The 21,465-nt window shown below is 36.6% G+C and overlaps 1 protein-coding gene across 9 annotated transcripts in view; it reads left to right on the top strand.

Moving 5' to 3' along the window:
* Positions 1–21,465, top strand: part of LOC117411339 (sodium/calcium exchanger 1) — a 191,336-nt gene that overhangs the window by 157,447 nt on the left and 12,424 nt on the right. For all 9 annotated transcript variants that reach the window (XM_059025070.1, XM_034018701.3, XM_059025074.1 and 6 more), the window contains 2 exons: positions 871–970; positions 14,825–15,100. In XM_059025070.1, coding sequence (XP_058881053.1) covers positions 871–970; positions 14,825–15,100 — 376 coding nt within the window. The remainder of the gene's footprint in view (positions 1–870; positions 971–14,824; positions 15,101–21,465) is intronic.

Raw genomic sequence — 21,465 nt, 5'->3', positions numbered from 1 at the left:
AATTAATTGGGGCTGCTTTAATGCCAGTTTGTATCTGGCTTAGCAAGCATGAGTACCACAAGATGAATTATCTTGTGCTTTTGAACTGTGTGCTTTGGGGCCAGATTTCAAAATAACCACCTGATGAGAAACGATGACTACCATAAAGTTACCTCCTTATAAAAGGATGACCTTAGTAAAATAATAAGGAAGTGTTGTGAAGCAGAGGGAATGCATGGTTAGGCATGTTAAAGAGGTATGGCATAACAAGCTGTGCTAGTAAACTGAAGATATGTATATAGGTGAACAGTTATATTCTTCCTTCAAGTAATAATACAGTCATAGCTGGCCATCTCTGATAGATTAAGACATTTGTTATGATTTATAGATAATATACAGAGAAGATAGTCGTTACACTTTTGTGAAATGTGTTGTACTTGTCAGGCACATTATTTATAGAGTGGGATAAGAAATATGAGAGTCATAAAAATGTATGAGGGTTGGTGTCTGATTTTTCTGTATTCAATGACATTCTTGATGAGGAGTGTTTGTATACTATGTGCTGTTGAAGTCAGAAGAATATATTCATAAGACCAAATAACAGACACTGGCAGGAGGTAAGAGTAAGAATATGTGTGACCGCTTTAGTCCCAGGCAGTTTTAGTGAGAGTTTCTTTGAATTATGGGGTGTGAAGACTCTTTATTCAGAGAAATTATAAAGCTGGCTGTTTTGTATGGCTGTAGTGTTAATTTCTACTGTATAGAAAAGTTATTTATTATTGTGTGGTTCTTTTGATAATTTCCAAGTTCAAATCAATTGCCTATTTTGCAATACAAAAGCATATTAAGTAGTGACATGACATGTGGTTTATATGTTGTATCTCTTTACAGAGCACTGTGGATAAACTGATCAAGAAGACTAATCTTGCCCTGCTGGTCAAGACTAACAGCTGGAGAGACCAGTTTATTGAAGCTATCACAGTCAGTGCAGGTAAGATTTTATTGGAGGGATTATGTTTCGTTAGGCTGATTACTTTAGCTAGATATGTGAGAAGCCACTGCTGAAATGTGGAACATTCTTTTAGACCCTTCCGTACTTAAATTGCATTTCACCTCAGATGGTGAAGGAATTATACACCACAGTCTCCTCAAGACAGTGTATCGAAGACATCCTCTGGTGGTAACGGCTGGCATAGCATCTCCATGCCTTTTTTGAGCCAGGACTACTGTAAGTGGGTGTATTCATAAGCATTCATAAGAATTTTCGTAGATGGCTACATCTGCAGAGCTTTTCATATTGTCTCCAATACACGCTGGGTCTGCTAGCAAATATTGTAAATAAATGCCAGAGGTGTTTAATTGAAGTTTTATGATATATATATTAGGGATGACATAGGGTACTCGGGTATCCGGGTTACCCGGTTCTCAGTATTACCCGAATCCATTTTCAGGATTCGATTCCTCTTCTAATCCCTTTTTGCTAAAATCGAACGTCTCAGTTTTCCACATGTTGTAGCGGAGCCACTCGACTTGACCAGCTAGACCAGTGGTTTTGAACCTGTGCTACGTGTACCTTTACAGGTATGCGACAGGCTTGCCACTGGTACACACCAACAGTTCTTTATGACGATGTGATTCCTCAAAGCACAATGCTCTGTCAATCGCACCATCGTGTATCAATCTGTTTGTATTACTGAAGCACAGAGAAATTAGAAATTATAATGCAGAGCTCCAGACTGCGATTAAAATGGTTAGAAATGCAAGAACAACAACAAAAAAAAAACATTTTGACAACTTTTTTAGGGGTTAGGCACAAAAATACATATATACATATACGCAATGAAAGTCTCTACGGCAATGCAAGCGTTCAAATTTATTTCAGCCAAACTATATTTAAATGGCTTACCAAACAAAATTCATCATTTTGCTTCAAAGAGGTTTAAATACTTGACTCTCGCTCGTTTATCTTCTTCATCAAAATCTCGTTATTGATTTAAAACAAACAATGTGTTTCGACACTAACGTGTCTTCATCAGGTATATTAACACCAGCAGAATACATGAACCCCAGTTTCTTGCAACAGTTGTGATGGTGACCAAATGTGTGAGTACTGTTGTGTAAAAAAAGTAGCTTAAAATGAACAGTTGTTTAGGAAATGTAGAACAAGAACAGCAAGAAATAAAAATACACTTAAGGTTTGTGTCTTGCACACGTGACATTAACAAAATGCCCTGAAAACTTAACGTAATTAATGAAGGGCTGTAATCCAGCAAAAAGAGCAAGAATTAAACAAACAAGGACGTGAAAAGGTTACCGTACCAAGCTGAAAAAAGTTGTCTTTGTGAACTCCAATAAACCAATGTTACCTTTCACCAGTCAAATCGTAGAGTGCCTACATTAAGTTTTGAGTCAATACGTATAAATTTGATTTCGTCTATTGCGTCTTGCATCCCAGTAGACCCTAAAGCAGGGTCAGCTGTTGAACAACGTTTATTTCAAACTGACCATTTAAAAAATGTGAAAGCATAACACACATGATGGACATGACGTACAACGACCATCAAACATGATCATTTCGACCTACAGCCACAAACACTTGCACATTAGTTCATAGTGTTTTAGAGGCAAAAACAGTGTAATTAACCCTTTCCAGGATTTCGGGTAACCCGGTTCCTAGAAGGCCTAGAACTGACTCTGAATTCCTCTACCCGATGTCATGCTTAATATATATATCATCATCTTCAACCTTTTTCAATCCACTGGTGGATGAAGTCATCCCCAAGATTCTTCCACAAAAGCCTGTCTTCTGCGTCCCTCATCCATGTTGCTCCAGCGTGTTTCCTAATTTCATCTTGCCATCTTCCTGGAGGTCTTCTTCTTGGTCGCTTTATATATCTCTTGGGATCCAGTCTAGTATCTCCTTGGTCCAGCGATGGTCTGTTCTTCTTGCTACATGTCTGGCCCATTGCCATTTCAGTTTTTTCACTCTTATAATCACATTGCATACTTTTGTTTGCACTCTTATCCATTCTCTCCTTTTCCTATCTCTTCTTGTTATTCCCAGCATGCATCTTTCAATACTACGTTGAGACGTTTGTAATTTTCGAGTCATTTTTGCATTGAGCATCCATGTCTCGCATCCGTAAGTTAGCACTGTCAGCACGCATTGGTCAAAGACTTTCCTCTTGAGGCATAAGGGTAGTTTCCCTGTCAGAACCATGCTTAATCTTACAAAGGCACTTCAGCCCATTTTTGCTCTTCTGTTGATTTTGCACATTTAGTTCTCCGTTGCCGAAACAAACTCTCCTAAGTATATGCACTTATTGACTTCTTCAAACTTGAGTCCATTGACTTCAATTGCCTGTGGAGTGGTATATTTATTGAACATGACTTGAGTCTTCTTCAGGTTCATTTTCAAACCCGCTTTGATGCTAGCCTCGTGTAGTTCTTGTATTCTTGTTTGTAATTCTTCTGGGCATGTTGTAAATATGAGGATGTCGTCAGCAAATCGTAGGTTATTCAAGTAAGTTCCATTGATCTTCAGCCATTTATTTTCCCAATCCAGTGTTTTGAAAATGTCTTCTAGGGAGCCGTGAAGAGCTTTGGGGAAATTTTATCTCCTTGACAAACTCCTTTTTTAATCTTTAATAATTTGTCGCTGTTTTTATGGAGTCATACTGTGGATGTTGCATTCTTGTATATTAGTCCTAAGATGTCCCACTTGATTCTTCCAAGTTCTTCTTCCAACTCTTGAAGTCTTGCTTCACCTAAAAGAGATCTGCAGTTGTACGTGGCCAGGGTCAGTGTTCTGTGTCTTTGCTTTCATCATGGGGGGGGGGGGGGTTGGCCATAACTCACCACGCCTGCAGGTTGGTGAGTGCCCCTTCCACTTTGGCGAGTATGTTACTCAAGCTTGCACAGCATGGTTGAACCTTCCAAAGTCAGGGAACCCCACTGTACTTCATCTTGAGAACCCGTTGTCACCCTCCTGCCACTTTGAGACAGTGGAAGTTGGACTTTAGGAGGGATATATGTATTATACTGTGAATCTGTGCTGCAGTGTTTGTAAATTACACCAGCAACAACACTGTGGAACATTTTCTTTTCAAATAGCATTCTCGGAAGAAGAAGGTTTTCCAATGAAAACACTGTTTAATGATAAATTTTTCAATCTAGGGAGTTCCGCAGTCGTTACACAGAAAAAGATGACTTTTAACAAATAAAACCCTGGCGTAACCTTATCTGGGTTTCATGCTTAGGGTGATATTTCTGTTTCAGTACAAACATCTTCTGTCTTGCCAGTGAAGTACTGTGTGCAGAGCATCTGCTATCACTTGCTCATTGGGACTAGAATCCAAGCGTTACGATCTATCAAGATTGTAACTCATAACTGTTGCAGAAACTGCTGTATAAATAAAGTGTACAAAATAATTACCAACATGTGTGTCTGTGTTCCACTATTTGGTGGCCTCCTGAGACTAATCATTGTTAAACTGGTATGCATGTTGTCATAATGGCATAGAAAATAGAAAAGTATAAAGTATGTTATGAAAGGGTCTTTCAAAAGGAACCGACAGAGACTATTAGGGTAAGAATCAGTAGGTATAAAAATAATTAATAAAATGATATTGTGAAATGTGGGTAGCAACAGCCTCTTCTTAAAAAACTTTCCAAAACCTAATAAATCATGTTCGGCCTACTTGAGTGAAACCAGGTTGTAAGGTTTGATTTCTTCTTAAAAAATAACAAGTCAGTCTTCTGGTAATTTCAATCAAAAGAGTTTTATTCAGGAACAAAGCAAAGCAATACTGAAAGCAACCTTACAGGTCTCAGCAGATGGAATCTTCAGCCTCGAAACAATAGTTACAGATATTAATATACTGAGCAGATTACCTCCCACAGGACGTGGGGTTTCACCCAAAAGAGGTGTAACCTAATAATTCTTACCAATAGCAGAGCCGTCAAATCTCGCACACAATAAACACTTACAAAATAACTAGTGCAAGGGCCAAAACAAAAGTTTAAAACAAAAGCAAAACTGTTCAGGCTGGGCAGAGCCTTCAATGAACTTGAAGTTTGTCAAAAAAATACAGCAACACAGCACCAAACTGTTCACTCACCAACTCCCCTCTACCACACAAAGGATTTTCTTTTTTTATACCATGTGGCTGGAGCCTAATTATCAATTATTCAATTAGCTCCAGCCACATTCTCACATGTATTTTGGCAGGGATAGGAAATTAACCCCATCCCTGCCAACCACCACCAAATCACCACACAACAATATTATTATTTACAGGGCCCTGCCACATTTCCCCCCCCCTTGTGCGCAGCACACATGGCCCCACGGCCACCCCCCCCCCCCCTTTGAAAGCCATCCACCCTTCCTCAAGTCCCCTATTGTCCTCTCTCTCCATAGTCCGGCGCCTTCCTGGCGGGACCGAGACCTGCCACAGACAGACTTGCGGTTTTACAATAAAAATGAGGAAACAGCCGAAGTAATAACATGTTGTGATCAACAAAGACGGGACACCCAGGTTATACCAGTTCATCTTGTGATCAACAAAGATGGGACCCCCAGGTTATACCAGTTCATCTTGGTCTTATTGAATCAGTGTAGGAGTGGAATGTCTACGTACAGAGTTGAAAAGCCTTACATTAAACACAGAAAAATCACACAATGTTAAGACACAGGGTTTCAATGATTTCTCACTTCTTTACCATTTAAATGGGCACATAAAATGATTAGCAATTTATATAAACCTTACAATGTCTTGTTGCTGATTTAACTGTGAATACAAGGCCTGCTTATGTAAAAAAAAAAAAAAAAGGTGAAACCAAGCAGTGCAACTGGAGCACCAAAGCTTAGCACCTTCGTGTTGAAACCTACACTTGTACGGGAGGCCATCCGGGTCAAACAAGTTATTTAGTACGCGTATTGATTTGGACCAATCAGAATACATACAACAGTACATGTTCTAAATAAATGTACTAAGCAATGAACTATGCATTTTCTATGTAGGGGCTGGTCATTTTACAGTAGTACCTATGTAGGGACTGGTCATTTTACAGTAGTACCTATGTAGGGACTGGTCATTTTACAGTCATGCAGCATAATTACAAGAGTAGCAGGAAATACGTTTTAAAAAAATCAAGAATAAGAAAAATTGCAAATCATGGTGGCGAGAGATTTCCTATTTTCTAAATATAAGTTTGCTGAGTGCTGCCGACTTCTTGAGACAGACAATGTTGACCGTGACACGGTTCAGTTTGTATTAACAATGTACACAATCAGTTTTTTTTATTTTCTAATTATATTTATTTCAGTTTTACACTAAAATATTGAGTTATATTAGTTATATTAATATTAGATTCAATGTCAGATCTTTCAACCATTGGTTGAGGCTTGTCTCAGGGGGTCAGAGTCTATCCATCTTTCACTAGACTTTACCCAATGCCAATGCCAAGTCCATATACCACCACGAATTGGGCAGGAATGGCAGATGTACATTTTCACTAATTTCCCTTTTATTAAAAATCTGCAAAATATAAACATACTTGCCAACAATCGATTTCCTAGCAAATGTCCCACGTCGCGATGCATAGTTGGAAAGTCCTCCTAATTATCCATGGAAATTCTTCACAGCTCTAGGGCGTTCACTCTCGCACCTGTACTGTTTTTTTTCCCTCTCTCTCTCTGTTGCTGTCTCTTTGGGCTGCTGACCCTCATGCACTGCACTGCCTGGCAGAGATCTCAGTTTATTGACATATATCATGTACAATTCTCGCTTTATCCCTTTTTTTTAGTGGACATGGCATATGAATGCATTAAGTGTGAATGTCTTTAAATTAAAGGAAAACACTTTTGAAAGGATGATATTTTGTTGTGGTGTTCAAATTGTGCACTTCCCTTCTGGAATCACTCTGGTCTTATTATCTTGGACATCATGGAGAGCAGAATTCTTTCAGATATTGGTTACAATACCAATTACATTCAGCAGGTTAGACCTTTCTTACTGCTCTATTCAGGCAGTCAATAAAGCTTTTGTCTTTTCTTTAACATAGCAAGTTTGATTTAATTACTGATTCCTTGGAGACAACGGTAAAGGGAGGATGCTCCAGATGCATTACTCATGCTTTAAGGTTTTTACTTTTAATTAAAAACTAAAATCCATCTCTATGAAATGGGCATGGTGAATAAGCCATGCAGGTATCTTTTAAGCAGACATCAAGTGTCACAGGCTCACTTTATAAACTTTAATGAACAGATGCACAGAGGGGCTGTCCTAATCCACTGTTGTTTAACTGTGATTATCTCTTTACATGTCTGGAGAATTCTGCCTTTGTAGTGACACTTTTGTTACTAGTACAGGTCACTATAAAATTGTAATGCATTAAATCTGATGTAGGCTAAGTTAATCACTTTTCTCTAGAGAATTGGCTTTTGTGTGATTCACTTTGGTTAACTGGCTTTTTGTTCTGTGAGGATATTCGGCTATACATTTTTCGGATCCAATTACCTTAACACTGAAATTGCTGGCATTACCTTAACAGGAACTGTGTATGTGTTCCGAAAAAAAGGAAATTTCTCGAATAAGGTTTTTTTTTTTCTTGCTATTGTTTAATCTTACTTTATTGATTTTTTTTTTTTTAATTGAATTAAAAAGTATGGCCGCAATACAAACAAGGAATGGTCAGGGTAACCTTGCATTGCTTTATTACCCTGTAAAACAGTAACAAAGGGTCGGCATGTGGGGCTGCAGCTGAGAAATAAAACTTATTGATCATAAATAACATGGAAATTATTGTAACATGAGATTCTTGGATTTGTCAGGATGAGGTGTTTGTTAGAACACTTTTCTTAATCCTAATGTAAAACATTATAGGGTTAAAAAATGGAAGAGCAATGGATATTATTAACTGTTCCCTGTAGTCTAAATGGCTCAGCTCAGTGTAGACTATAAATGTATTACCAGGGCCTTCCTTCAGCCATGATTCATTTCTGCAGGCTACACATATGCAAAGCAATATATTTATAAAAAATGGGGTTGAATGCTTTGTTTGTTTGTGCTAAAGCCATGACATGTTTACCTAGATTTCTTCCTATTGTTTTATCTAAAGCCACGATTCCTCCTAACAAATCATCCTTACAGAATGGATTTACCCTCCTTCTGCTCAAGCTATTATTTATTTGAATTAGTTGAATAGGTTCTCCTAATAATTCACCCAATAAGCATTAGGAAAGATTCCAAATGTTTTTACCACATGTAAATTAGTGGGTTGTCAAGAGTTGAGGTTAAAAGATCTGGACTCATTAACTTTTTTAGATTTACACCCGTGTATAATAGGAAATGTTAACTGTCCTCTGGAGTTGTTAACTCCCAGTGTAATTAAGTCAGAATTTTTAATAACACTGTTATGTATTTTTATTGCTGCTTGGGTTTTTTAGGGACATTAGCATTAACATATTAAAGATTATGGCGGAATAACAGGGTTACTAAAACCAAGCTGTTACCCAAAACTGTCACTTAGTAGCACTTTCACTCATGAGTTATTTAAAGATGAAAAATCAGAGTCAAATCTAAATCAATTGATTTGTTTTTATTTCATATGAAAACTAAAACCTGACAGAGATCGAGAATGTTATACTAATGGAATACAGCAAACAATTAAAACATTGTTTTTAATAGAACCAGGAATAAGTTCGGTGACAGTGTGAAGTGATTCAAATTAAAACCAAATCATTTTGTGCCATTTGTCTTCTTGACTTGCATGAATTGCATTCTGTGCTAAATGTGTTTTACAATATAGTCTGAAAATCATATTAAATTCAAATAATTCATTTAATGAAGTAAAAATATATATTTATTGTGCTTACTGTATAATAGTTTAATAATGGGCTCCAAAATAATACCGGAGGACCAGAGGTGTGAGCCTCGGTTCTATACACAAATTGATGGCAAAGTAAGAAATTGCATTTCTATCAGGATGGTCTGGGAGCCCACTATAGATTGCTGAAAGTGATGACAGACTTTATCAACTCTACTTGTAGCTGAAATCAGAAGGCTGTCACTGAGTTAAAAAATGTTGTATATATCCCAAATAAAAATGATTCAATTTCCTTTAATCAGTATTGCAAATGGGGAACAATAGAATATTCCAGAGACATGGAACCATATTTGGTGCAATTATGTCAAAAAATGTGCTTTCCGGCATATTAAACAAGTACAACAATGGGAAAGCCATGAATCATTTCTGCCACTCTCTGCGTTCTCATGAAAATGAATTGCTCCACTTGCTACTCTAAGCCTGGGAATGAGATTACTTAATGAATCTCCGTCAATTAACAGAAGCAAAGATTTCTGGCTTGCGTTAAACTGATAAGAGGCAATTGTCCCCTTTTTGGCTAATTAGGAAATAATTTTACAAAAGACTGAACTGAAAGGACTAAAAAACTAAAATACATGTGTGTGCTTATCACAGGAAAGAATAATGTTTTTTCATCAGAACTGTGAAACAATTCTGGGATTGGGCGTATAGTGTATGTATTATATCCGTGATAGAGTTGTGTTCTACAGCTGCAAGTCTTTCTAAACTTTGGCGAAGATTCCGTCTCTCGCTTTTCTGACACTTGCTATGCAGGTCCACTCCCAGTTGTCTACACTGATGTATTTAATAAAACTTTAAGCCTCATCGGTTGAACAGGGTAGGTGCTACAAAATACATTAACAATCCCATGCCCCAAAGAGGCTAATTACAAGTAATAAAAAATGTATTAGAGGTACTGGGGTTTTAAGAAGGAATAGTAGTTTGGGGGCAATTACTTAACGTTTCTTGTAATTGAGCATGGAAATTGAAACCGAGATCACTGTATGGTTGTTTCTGTAAAGTGCAAGTGTCTGAAAAGCCTAATTGTCATTTAATATGCTGTCTTTGGATCATTACCATCATCCACTCCCCTGGACTAGAAGCTGATCACAAGGAAAGGCTTTTATATACAGTGTGTGTATATATATATATATATATATATATATATATATATATATATATATATATATATATATATATATATATACACACATAAACACACACACAAGCCTCTTCATAGTTTGTTGGTCGTGATATGTGACAATTAGCCCCTGCTAAACACTGAGAACAATATGTGACTTTCACTGCTCATTTCCACTGGAAATTTTATCTTCATGATAATTACTATAAAATATCAGTATTTTATGACCCTTTAAAAAGTACATTGGCATCAAATCTATTTTTAAAGGGGTGCTGATTGGAAAGGGCATGAAATACTGATGAAGTGAAAAGATTTAGACATTTTTAGATGTTAGTTCCAGAATAGTGCCAGTCTGCTTGAACAGGTCCTAACCTTTCATTAATTGACACCCCAGTAGAGAAAATGTAACTAATCCCATATCGTTTTGACCACAATAAAAAAACAGAGAGCTACCCACAATTAACTAGAGATGGGCAGGCAACACTGAACAGATTACCTGCTGCCTAGGAATTAAATATCTTGGTAGACCAGCTGCCTACTTTAGACATAGATCTAGTATGTCAATCTGCAGTGTCAGAGTTTGATACACCTATGTTATCCACTGTGCCAGTGGATTGGATTGGACAGTGTTTGCTATCTATTTAAGACGATAAATCTGTGAATTTTCACATACATATTCCTGTCACTTTTAATGCGATGGATGCTAAACCTCTTTTTGAGAGAAAGGCAACATCTGTGTAGCTGATTAAAGATCATCCATTTTTAATACGGAATAGAAGACAATTTCGCTTTTGACTAAGCCTTCAAGAGACACTTTTTTTTTTTTCTTTTTTTTTTTTTTTTATATATTTGACAACCAGGTACTGCTAATCAGAACTCCTATTTGAATTCAGTGGTATCACCTTATAGATGTGTCCCACAATCCCTAACTCTCAATAAAGTATATACAGAATAAATCATCAAACACATACATCTTTTGGTTTATAAAAGCAGTTGCTAGCACTTTCAATGAAGTCTGTACAGTATCCAAAGCGTAATAAAGCACAGTAAAATCATGTTAAAGCATAGGTAAGCATTGTAAAGCACAAAGAGGTATGATAAAGCATATTAAAAAACAAGCCATGGTAAACTAACCCTTATACAAATTTCCCCACAGCAAAGTGTAATAATGCACAGTGAAAGCATGATAAAGCATAGGCAAGTATTGTAAAGAATAGCAAGGTGTGTAAAAGCATATTAATAAACATGGCGAACCAGGGTACACTATGATACACCCTGACGAAAGCACGTTTGTGTTTTTTACGAATTAAGGATATACATTTTTGAAGCACAATTGAGTGTGCAGTGCTCTCTTTTTCTATATAAATTCATAGTATAACCATGGAAAAAGTGTGGTAAAATTGCAAAAAATACTGTGAAACTTTCAGAAGTGTACCAGTCCCTATTTTGAGGATTTATCCTCTGCTCCACTTTGACACTTGCTGGTCATTTGGCTGTTAGTGCTCTCTTACTTCTCAACAGCATGTTACTGATGCTGAAGCATCTCCAGTAATGTGCAGATTTCCCCTGGGAGGGATTCATTCACCCCATCACTGAGAAGAGTGACCCTATTGAGTACAATGACCCTATTGACAGTGACATCCCAGAACTCCCAGAACTCCCACTGCGTTTAGTAACCTGGCTGACAGGAATGCTGAGATAAAAATGGTAAAAACTCTTAGAATGCAGCAACCTTGTTAGACCTCATCAGAACCTATGAGGTTATATAACTTGTTGCTTAAAATGGTTCAGCTCCCATTTAATTCCGACCAGGAATATTGGAATTGATACAACTCATTTCTCAGGGGTTTGAATCCACTCTACTGTGCCTTGTGTCTTGTGTTATTGCTTACTTACAGTACAGTACACACAGCCAAATACTTGAAGGAAGACAACCCAATAAGTCAAGTGTCTGAGCAGGTGTTTGGTTGTGAGAGAGGGTGACTGATTGATCCCCAGCTGAAGAAGTAAAAAGTCCACAATAGAAACAGTAATAAAAAAAACAGAGAGTTACCCACAATTAACTAGAGATGGGTCATTTCACAGGCCACACTGAACTGTTAAAACAATCAAGGGCTAATCTTAAGTTTCAAACACAGTTCTTTTGTTTTTGTTGTAATAATCCACTATGAAATCTAGAACAAAGAAGAAACCTATGACTTTAAGGGAGATTCTTAATACTGTACAAGAGTTGATACTGTACAAGTGGTTTCATATAAGGCAGGCAAACCCACGTCATTGAAAAGAAAATATTTATTGTCCCCATCCAAACATTTGGAATTGCCTGACTGAAGTCTAGAACAGTGGTGCAAAAAAAAGTCCAGATTTAGCTAAATACATAAATGTTAACAAATACATTCTTAAAAGTGGGAGTAGAAGCACAACTCTGCAGCACACAATACCAAATCAAACACGTCAATGGGCACGGGCTTCCATGTTAAAGGCTTTGCACACCAAACGCGAGCGAGCGAATTAAAAAAAAAAGCAACTATTGATTTAAATGGATTAATGCAGGTTTAAGTTACATGTATTTTTTCACTGATTTATTTGTTAGGAATGTTAGCTAAACGTTGACTTGCCAAGTGTAAAACAAATATTTAAATTCATGGATTTATTTGATAGAAACCCAGATTTAACATGTCAGTTAAATGTTCACCCGCTAAGTGTAAAAAACAAACAAAAAAAAAGATTTATAGACTGTTTTTACAAGTTGAATTTGTGATATGCTTATGTATGTAGTTTTTGTGGTGATAGTAAAAATATGTGATTTACACTAAATCGGGAAAATAAACAACTGTTATAATATAAAGTTAAGGTCTAACATTTTAATATGTGTGTGGGGGGGGGGGTGCAACCAAATGTATGCTAAAAAAGGGGGGCAGCATTTAAAAGGTTTAAACACAGGTCTAGACCACAGTTATTAAATTGTGTGTACATGAGGATTGTGTATGATTAAATGAATCAAAGCTATGCAAATTTCTGCAAAGGTAGCCTATTATAGGTTAATTGGGCTCTTGGCACTGGGTAATATATGTATTTATCAATGTTAGACAGAGCCTGATGTTTGAGTTCCAGGAGATTTTCTCTTTTATGTATTCAAGGGACACATGTACAAAGTCTGTAGCTTTTATTAGCAGCGATTAGGATCCACAGTTGCATCTAATTTATGAGCATTGTTTGTTGCTTTTGTTCATGGATGTTCAACGATTAAAAATGCCTCCAGGTTAAATATGAAGCACATTCATTTTCCCACTTTTGTCTCTTTCGAATAATTTCTCAGTCAGAATACTGATTCCGTCTACTGTATGTGCCTTAAGTTGTTTAAGGCTATATAACACCTTTCTTGGGGTTAGTTATTTAGTTGTTGTTTTTTGTTGATGAGATTTCATTTTTATGGCTGTATTGCTAATCAATGTAGACAGAGGATGAATTAATAATTATTAGTGGAGAAAACAAGATGACCATAAAGTCACAAATGAAGACTTGAAATGATATTTGAGGTCTTTTCGAGGCCCACTCAGTGAACTGTAGTCATAACATCCAAGTTCTGAACCTTTTAACTGTGGGAATGCCATTTAAAAAATGTACTAAAAAGCTAGTTGATTTATTATTTTAATGTTACAGCTGTATAAATGTTCCAGGTAGAGGAAAACCATCAAAAGTTTCTAGAGAATACTGTTAAATCAGGGTCCCATCATCAGCACCATTCTGTCCCTTCCAGTTACCCTCCTTCACTTTTTTTTTACCATTCAAATTTTAAAATGTATCAGCTGTCCAGTTTTCTCTGTGTAGTCCCAAAGTGGGTAAACTAACCTGTAAGAGAAGAATGCTTAGAGTGATACTCACAAGGGCAGGACGACTATTTGGGACACGATTGTCACAAGAACAAGTGCAATTCATTGATTGTTTTAGTTGACTGAAATTGACAATTCACTAATGAATAACTAGTAGAAAGTAGAGAACTGTTTTAGAAGCCTAATGTGATTGTTTCTTAATTGATAGATAGAGTGATAAATGCTGAACAAAAATGTGTGTTAAAAATGCCAGTTTGAGTCCTATATTATGTTAGGTTGTGTGATATTTTCAATACAGTACAACCATGCAAATGTGCTTATTTGAAGGACAATTTCAGCTTTGAGGTGAGTGTTACTATTGCCCTTGATAAAGGTATTTTTTAAGAAAAAGGTAGAAAATAAATGGTACTATATAATATGGTTTGCATTTAAAGTGTTACAGAACAATGGCCATATTACGTACTACTCTTTAACAAAAAAGAAAAGCATTTTCTAATTTAAAAATAAACTAGAACCAAGCAATAAGTAATATAACATTAAAAAGCTCTTTACTCCAAATTGACATAAGCATGTTTTTTTTCAGGAAGGAGAAACCATACCAAGCGATAAATAAACAGCTCAGGAAAAACTGGGTTATCCAAAAATTAGACACTCAAGTTGTTTGTTTCCCATTTTGTAACATTAACATGGATTTTACTCCTTTTAATAAATTGCACACTGGAGTCAACCTTTTACAGACTTTTTGAGAGAGCATATCTTGCATTCACATTCAACCTATACCATTGTATGTCTGTCTGATTGTTCAAGTTATGTTACATATTAATGATTAACATGGCAATTGTTTAAAATGGCTGATAATATATTTGACTGAATTTACTGTGGATTTTAAAATAAATAACCCAGTACTAACACAATAGAACAAAGAGTGTGTAGAACAATGTCATTTGTGCTTTTTTTGTTTTTTGTTCTTCTTTACATATTTTTTTCTGGGATTGCTTCACAGGTGAGGATGATGATGACGATGAATGTGGCGAGGAGAAACTCCCTTCCTGCTTTGATTACGTCATGCACTTCCTGACTGTGTTCTGGAAAGTTCTGTTTGCATTCGTACCCCCGACAGAGTACTGGAATGGATGGGCCTGCTTCATTGTGTCCATCTGCATGATTGGTCTCCTGACAGCTTTTATTGGGGATCTGGCCTCCCATTTTGGCTGCACCATTGGTCTGAAGGATTCCGTGACTGCCGTTGTGTTTGTTGCACTGGGAACATCTGTACCAGGTAGAGACTTTGCACTTCCACTTCCTAGTTCATTTAACCTCAGCAGCGTCTTTACACACACAAAATACAAGGCTTCTTGAAATGTTTATCTATTTACTTTGGTACAAATGCAAACTGATGGTTCCCATTTTAGATTACTATAGAAATCCTGACTAGAAAATGTAGTAACTTTAACCTAAGACGGTTACTGGGATAGGAATAAGTGGTCCTGTAAGGACTGTTTAAATCAATGTGTTGCTAAAGACACTGTTTAACCTAAGATAATGTTGTGAATAAGGCCCAAGACTAGCGTTTTTTAGTGTCCTAGTTTGCCAAGCAATTTTACCTTTCCTATTAATATAATATCGTACTTTGAGTGCTGACCAATACCAATATTTGTTCTGTATTTAAATTGTAAATAATCCATGTGTACTCACACTTTGTTTCTTGCTTACTAGAAATTTGAGCAATTAAATGGTGCACAGAGAGGACGTCTATTTTGTAGCAATAAAAAGTGCAATTGTTTGCTGCTTGATGGATTTGATTGCTGCTTTCTAACTTCCTAGACTAATTATACTAAATAACACACTCTCCTTTGTGCTACATCAGTCAGTCCCAAATTAGATTAATTGGTCATCCCTTGCAGCCAAAGATAAATAACCTAAAAATGAATGTACTGAGCTTATGTTTAGGTAATGAGCATCATAACGTTTCGCACAAATTCCATTACTTGCTGTTGACCGGCTCCACACATGCAAAGAGAAAACAAAATCAACTTCAAAAGCACTGCATTGTAAACCAAAGAACAGTCTAAGCTGTCTGGCCACAGCTGATAGAAGAAAATGTTGAAGTACCATCACTTATGAAAAAAGTGCCACTGTATTATTCATTTCCCCTTTGCCTAGTCTGTTTTGTCGAGCATGAATTCCATGAATACTGTAGTTTGTACTTAAAAGCTAAAAACAGAACTATATATTGCATTGGTTGACAGGCACAGACACGATAAGCACTCTTTTTTCCCATCTAGCTTTATGTTTCTCTGAAATTTCTCTAAAATAGCATTATATCATTGTATGATAGAGGCCTAACATGAGTAACTGACACAAGCCAGTTTCATGTGCGAATCCAACTCAAACAGATTTTCAACAGTAATATTTGTGAAAAGCGCCCGTCTATGCAATATGTACAGTTTATATAAGTATATTGGGGCCTCAATATTATGTATCCATGTTTTGTTAAATTCGGCTTTACAAATGTGAGGGAGTGAAGGCTTTAATAAAGGTAAAAAATTAACCTTGATGCGACCAAACCCACTCCTGCAGTATGTTAAATTAGTGTTCTCTAAAAGACTAGTCTAGCTATTTACAAACTGTACCACCATAAATGGCTCAATCATAAAACCAACCATTAAAGGGATCAGGCCGGCATAATGAAAAGGCCTTCTCTATCAAACTAGTTATTCAAGCAGCCAGGAGAATGCTCAAAGATTGTATTTCCCTTTAGCCCGGAACAAACAGATGGAAACACAAGATTACTACTAGAGTTACTCAGAAAGCTATCAAACAAGGAATCTTCCCAAAACAGATTTTAATGAGACTTCACCTGGAAACCACAGGGTGTCGGTTTTCATTTGCAACCCTGAAATACATCTAATAATCTGAGGAGACCTATTAGTTTGCTTTTTATTTTTTTAGTTTTAGTTTTTTGTTCCCTGTTTATTCTTAGATTAGATATGGCACAAGTGGTGGCAATATGAGCTTCTCTTCACTGCCTCAGTGCACAAGATAATAGACTTGTTCATTCTCTGTAGACATCCAATCCTGAGACTCTCTTTTTGGGACTACCTGCTAGGGTGTCCAGAGCTAATTATGCCAATTAACGAGAGGGCTAGAGAGGGGGGGGGTGTTAATTGCAGCTATGAAATTATCAAATCGAATAAAACTTAATATACAGTGTCCAATTAAATTTGTTCTATGCAAATCCCAGGTTGAGTACTGCACCATACTGAACCTCTACTGACACCCTGTGTTGTGGAATTGGAGTGTTCGGTTCACCCCTCTGATGGGTGCAATTTTTTTTTTTTAATAGACGCTTAGATAACCAGCTTTTCTGATGACGCAGGATGTTGTTGTCACCCAAGACACCCTGTTGGATTTGATAAGCTAGTATATGCTTGGTTAATGGTGAAATCCTAAGTCGTAGGGTGAATGCAAAGCAATATTTACTGAGAAGAAAGAATAAAATCAAGGTTTTATCAACCTCGGCAAATGAAGAATCCTCCACATACACGAGTTTAATGCTTAAGCAAGATGTTTGCTTTTTTCCCAGTCAAAAATGTAACCATATGTGTCCCACCAAGAATAAAAATAACTACTATGTCAGAGAAAATGATAAAACACACAAAGTTAAAAATAAAAAAACAGGAAGTGAACCACTAGTTCGTGTAAGAAGCTGAACTGATTGCGAGAACCAATCAAATTGCCAAGTGTGCTGGTGGATTGGGAAGCATTGGGAAGATTCTTCCAGCTAGATGTGAGTGTGGAACAAGCACTCTGTCCAGTGGGACTGGTCTAGCCACATTGAGAAGAAGAGAATATAATTGAGCCTCAAATTCCACCTTTGTCATCCCATTTTGAAACCAGTTACATTTCGAGACAGAGCTGAGCTTACCTTTAATGGTGAGAGGAGTTTGATTGTTTGACTGGCACAATACCAAGAGCACTATAATTGTCGGTAAAGAGCAATGAATTGAACTGCTGTTTGAGAAGCCCCCCAAAAAATATGGTGAGCTAGGAAGTGCATTTTATCTGTCTAAAGTCATGCAAACTGAGTGCTTTCCTAGTAAGGATCCAGATTTTTTTTTTTTAAATAGATATTTGCAAATGCATGTCTTTCTTTGAAAAGTGCTGTTTGATGAGACTTTGGTGTTCAGGCTCAGATTGTTTGGAGCCGCACAAAGAACAAGTATGCCAGTGTTTCGGTAATACCATTAGGCTGATTCTGCACTGTACCTACAATCTAATAAAGGGCTGGCAGTACTTGGGAATCAAATGCTGGAGTCTTTCACAGTGGCAGTAATAGCTTTAAACAGCGTTTCACAGAAGGTGTGCAGTCAATTCCTAGTTTTAAATAAAGCTAACGGGAGCAGGTTGCCACAGACATGTCCTCAGGATTGTGAATGCCTTAATAGTGCCAGAAGGATGGTGTCATGATAAGTGCTGGATTTAGGATGATGGCTCCTTTTTTATTATTTGTATTTGCCCCCAGTACATTTTGATGCATCCAATACTAAGGATAACACAGATGCAATTATAAATACAAGTGCATTAACTACGTGTAGTTACACTGTCTTTATAATTCACTAGTATGCACTGCATGCACTTAGCTCACAGGTATAGGATTGTAAAAAGGGAACTCCATACATTACCAACATGCGTTTAACATTAAATTATTTTCTCAATCATATCATTTTGCTGTAAGTACATGTGTTAAATAATGTACAGTTAGCTATGCAATGTAGTACCTATATTTTGAAATGTATCCAATACCTTTATATTTTATTATTATTATTAAAATTGGTTACATGCAAAGTAAATTAATTGTGTTGCGCTTGAGTTGAAGTATTTAATCGCTGTCGTTAATGGCTGCTAGCACAAGTAATATATGCTACACAATACAGTTTTACAGTTTGTACTTCATGGCTACAAAAATGTATAGAATTTCCTAAGCCATGTATGGAGTGTCCTAAAAAAAACACACTTTAAAGAAGAGGGTTGTAGATACACTATACAAGGGTATAATGTATCATCTAAACATTTTTATGATTACCTATATTTTCAATGTTTTGTCTGCTCTGGTGCTGATCCCCTTATAATGTGAATACACTGGGTTGCACTGAACAGTGCTGGGATGATTCATTTGGTGGATGAGAGAGCAGTAATCATCAAAGAGCCAGTGCCCCTATGCTTTCATACCCTTTTAGCCTGAGAAACCCAAAAAGGGCTGATAGAAATGAAACTGATGGGATTGGTCTATTGCGGATTTCAGTGGATTCGGTTAGTTAAAAAAAAAAGACAGGCACTGTTTTGAAGAACAAGCAGGTATATACATATTTTTCCATAACTTAAAAAAAAACGCGTAGACTGCAAGCTACTGACAAGTATTATTAGTCAATTAATTCAAATATTGTGTGATTATCTGATGCAAATTAAAACAGGCTGCAGATGAAACACAGCTCCACTGTGATATCAGGAGCGGATCTCAACACAACCCCCAGTGACCTCAATACAATTGTCAGCTTCTTTGACAACCAGAAGAGGAGAATTTTAGATCTAGTCTGGATTTCTCAAGGATAGCTTTTGGTTAACAACTACTAATAGAACAGTGTTGCTTTCTAGTGTCTTAACATGTGTCTGGATTATATCTACAGCCAAGGGTAATGAAAAAAGCACCATTAGAGATATAATTATGTAGGTGGCCTATCCTAGGGTAAGCTGTTTTTTTTTTTTTTTTTTCATAAAAACACATAATATAAACATGTTACCATTCTTTTAATGCCATATTAAATAATTCACCTGCCACAAGTCTGCCAGGTGTTTGAATTGTTCTGGAGGGATACATGGCAATTCCTTACTGATTGCAGCCGTCTCTTATTCCTTCAAGGAAGCTGGAGGTGGAAATCTATAGCAAAGACCGAAATAGAACATTTACTAAATGTAATACTTGTAATGCATGTACAGTGAATTGTTGTTATGTTCTATATTCAGGGTGAATCCATGTTAGACCCATTCCACCACATTCTGTTGACCGAGCTATTAAAACCGTGACTTAGCTCTACCAAACATTGCTATTTCAAAAGGTTCAGTCCCCTTAAGTCAGAGACAGACTGACCCAATGAAGCCGCAATGTTGGGGCGAATGAGGTGGCTTTGAAATGTCTTTCAATGTCAGTCAGTGGGATGATTGGGTCATCATGAATAAACTCTGTTACCAGGGGTTCATTTGTGCTGGATCACACCAGATCCCAGATCGGGACCCTTTTTGTCTGACAGGCAAAAATTACACAGTTTGCAAATGATGAACCGTATGGGGGAAAAAAAGAACTCTACAGTGTATATGTATGTATATATATATTTATATATATATATATATATATATATATATATATATATATATATATATATATATATATATACATACATACATTACATGCAATAAAAAATTGTACTGTAACAATGTATTTTAGGATGCAACGTCTACGAGTAAGACAATTACTTTGTTTTTTACACCCCAAATGGCAATAAACTACCACTCCTGTTCCTCAGATTAGTCGGCCCGCCACTGGTATTGTTCACACAATAAGACATGAAACCCCGATCCCCAAGCAGATGAGAACTTGAAGCATATATGAGAACTTCTGAAATTCAAGGTCAATACTAAAAAACAAAAAAAAAGCTTCCTTAATTATAAGATCCGGTACAAATACAGTCTTTTTTAATGAGAGTTTCTGTCTTATGACTTTATTCATAAGCATTACTATGACAGTGCTTTTATTCTGCCATACAAAAGCTTAATGTATCTTAGGTAGAAAATGAATTATGTATTAATAATAAAAGAAACGTATACATTTCAATACCAAACGCTTTGACTAGAAGTCTTTCACAATGTCAGTCTACTCAATGTTTAAGGAAGATGAATCAATGAACCCCTTTATGCTTTCATGTAATTGCAGTTGTGCAATATTGCGGTCACAAATGTGTGTGTGAAATACTAAGAGGTTGATTTGATCAAACTATACACTACCGGGATAAACCACAGACAATTTTTTAGAGCTTTTTTTTGGCACTGTGGAATCACTCTGGATTGATTCACCTGCTCTTGGTTAACCCAGGATTATCCATAAAGATAAGTGGTTGATGCAATCCAGGTGGATTCCCTGGTACTGTAAACTGCTCCACAAATCCAATAAAACCCCTTAGAGACTATTGAGAAAAAAACTATTTGGCCACCCCTAATCAAAAGGCGCACAGACAAGAAGTGATGCCATGAAAAGGCCAGAGCTGATGCTCAGATTATTGTTCTTTAAACATAACCCTTAACAAAGAACACTTACAAGAGTATAGGCAAACATTAAGACCATTAAAAGTAGTTTATGTAGTTATACCTGTAAAATATTTTTTATAAACAATGGTAATATTGAGCCACATAGACCAAATTAAGTAGAGCGCTTACTAAATGATTGTTGAATTATATGCTGTACAGTATGAACCTGTGCTACAGCTCTGTCTTGAAAGGTGTTTTATAATGAAGGTTTCCTAGTCTGGAACTTTCAATGTTCAGACTAGGCTGGATAAAACAAACTGAGACCAATCTGAGTGTCTGGACTAG

This window comes from Acipenser ruthenus, chromosome 6 (genome assembly GCF_902713425.1).
Source record: "Acipenser ruthenus chromosome 6, fAciRut3.2 maternal haplotype, whole genome shotgun sequence".
In the NCBI taxonomy this organism is placed as follows: Eukaryota; Metazoa; Chordata; class Actinopteri; order Acipenseriformes; family Acipenseridae; genus Acipenser; species Acipenser ruthenus.
The sequence above is the reverse complement of the archived record's forward strand: the minus strand, read 5'-3'. Positions and strand labels throughout refer to the sequence as shown.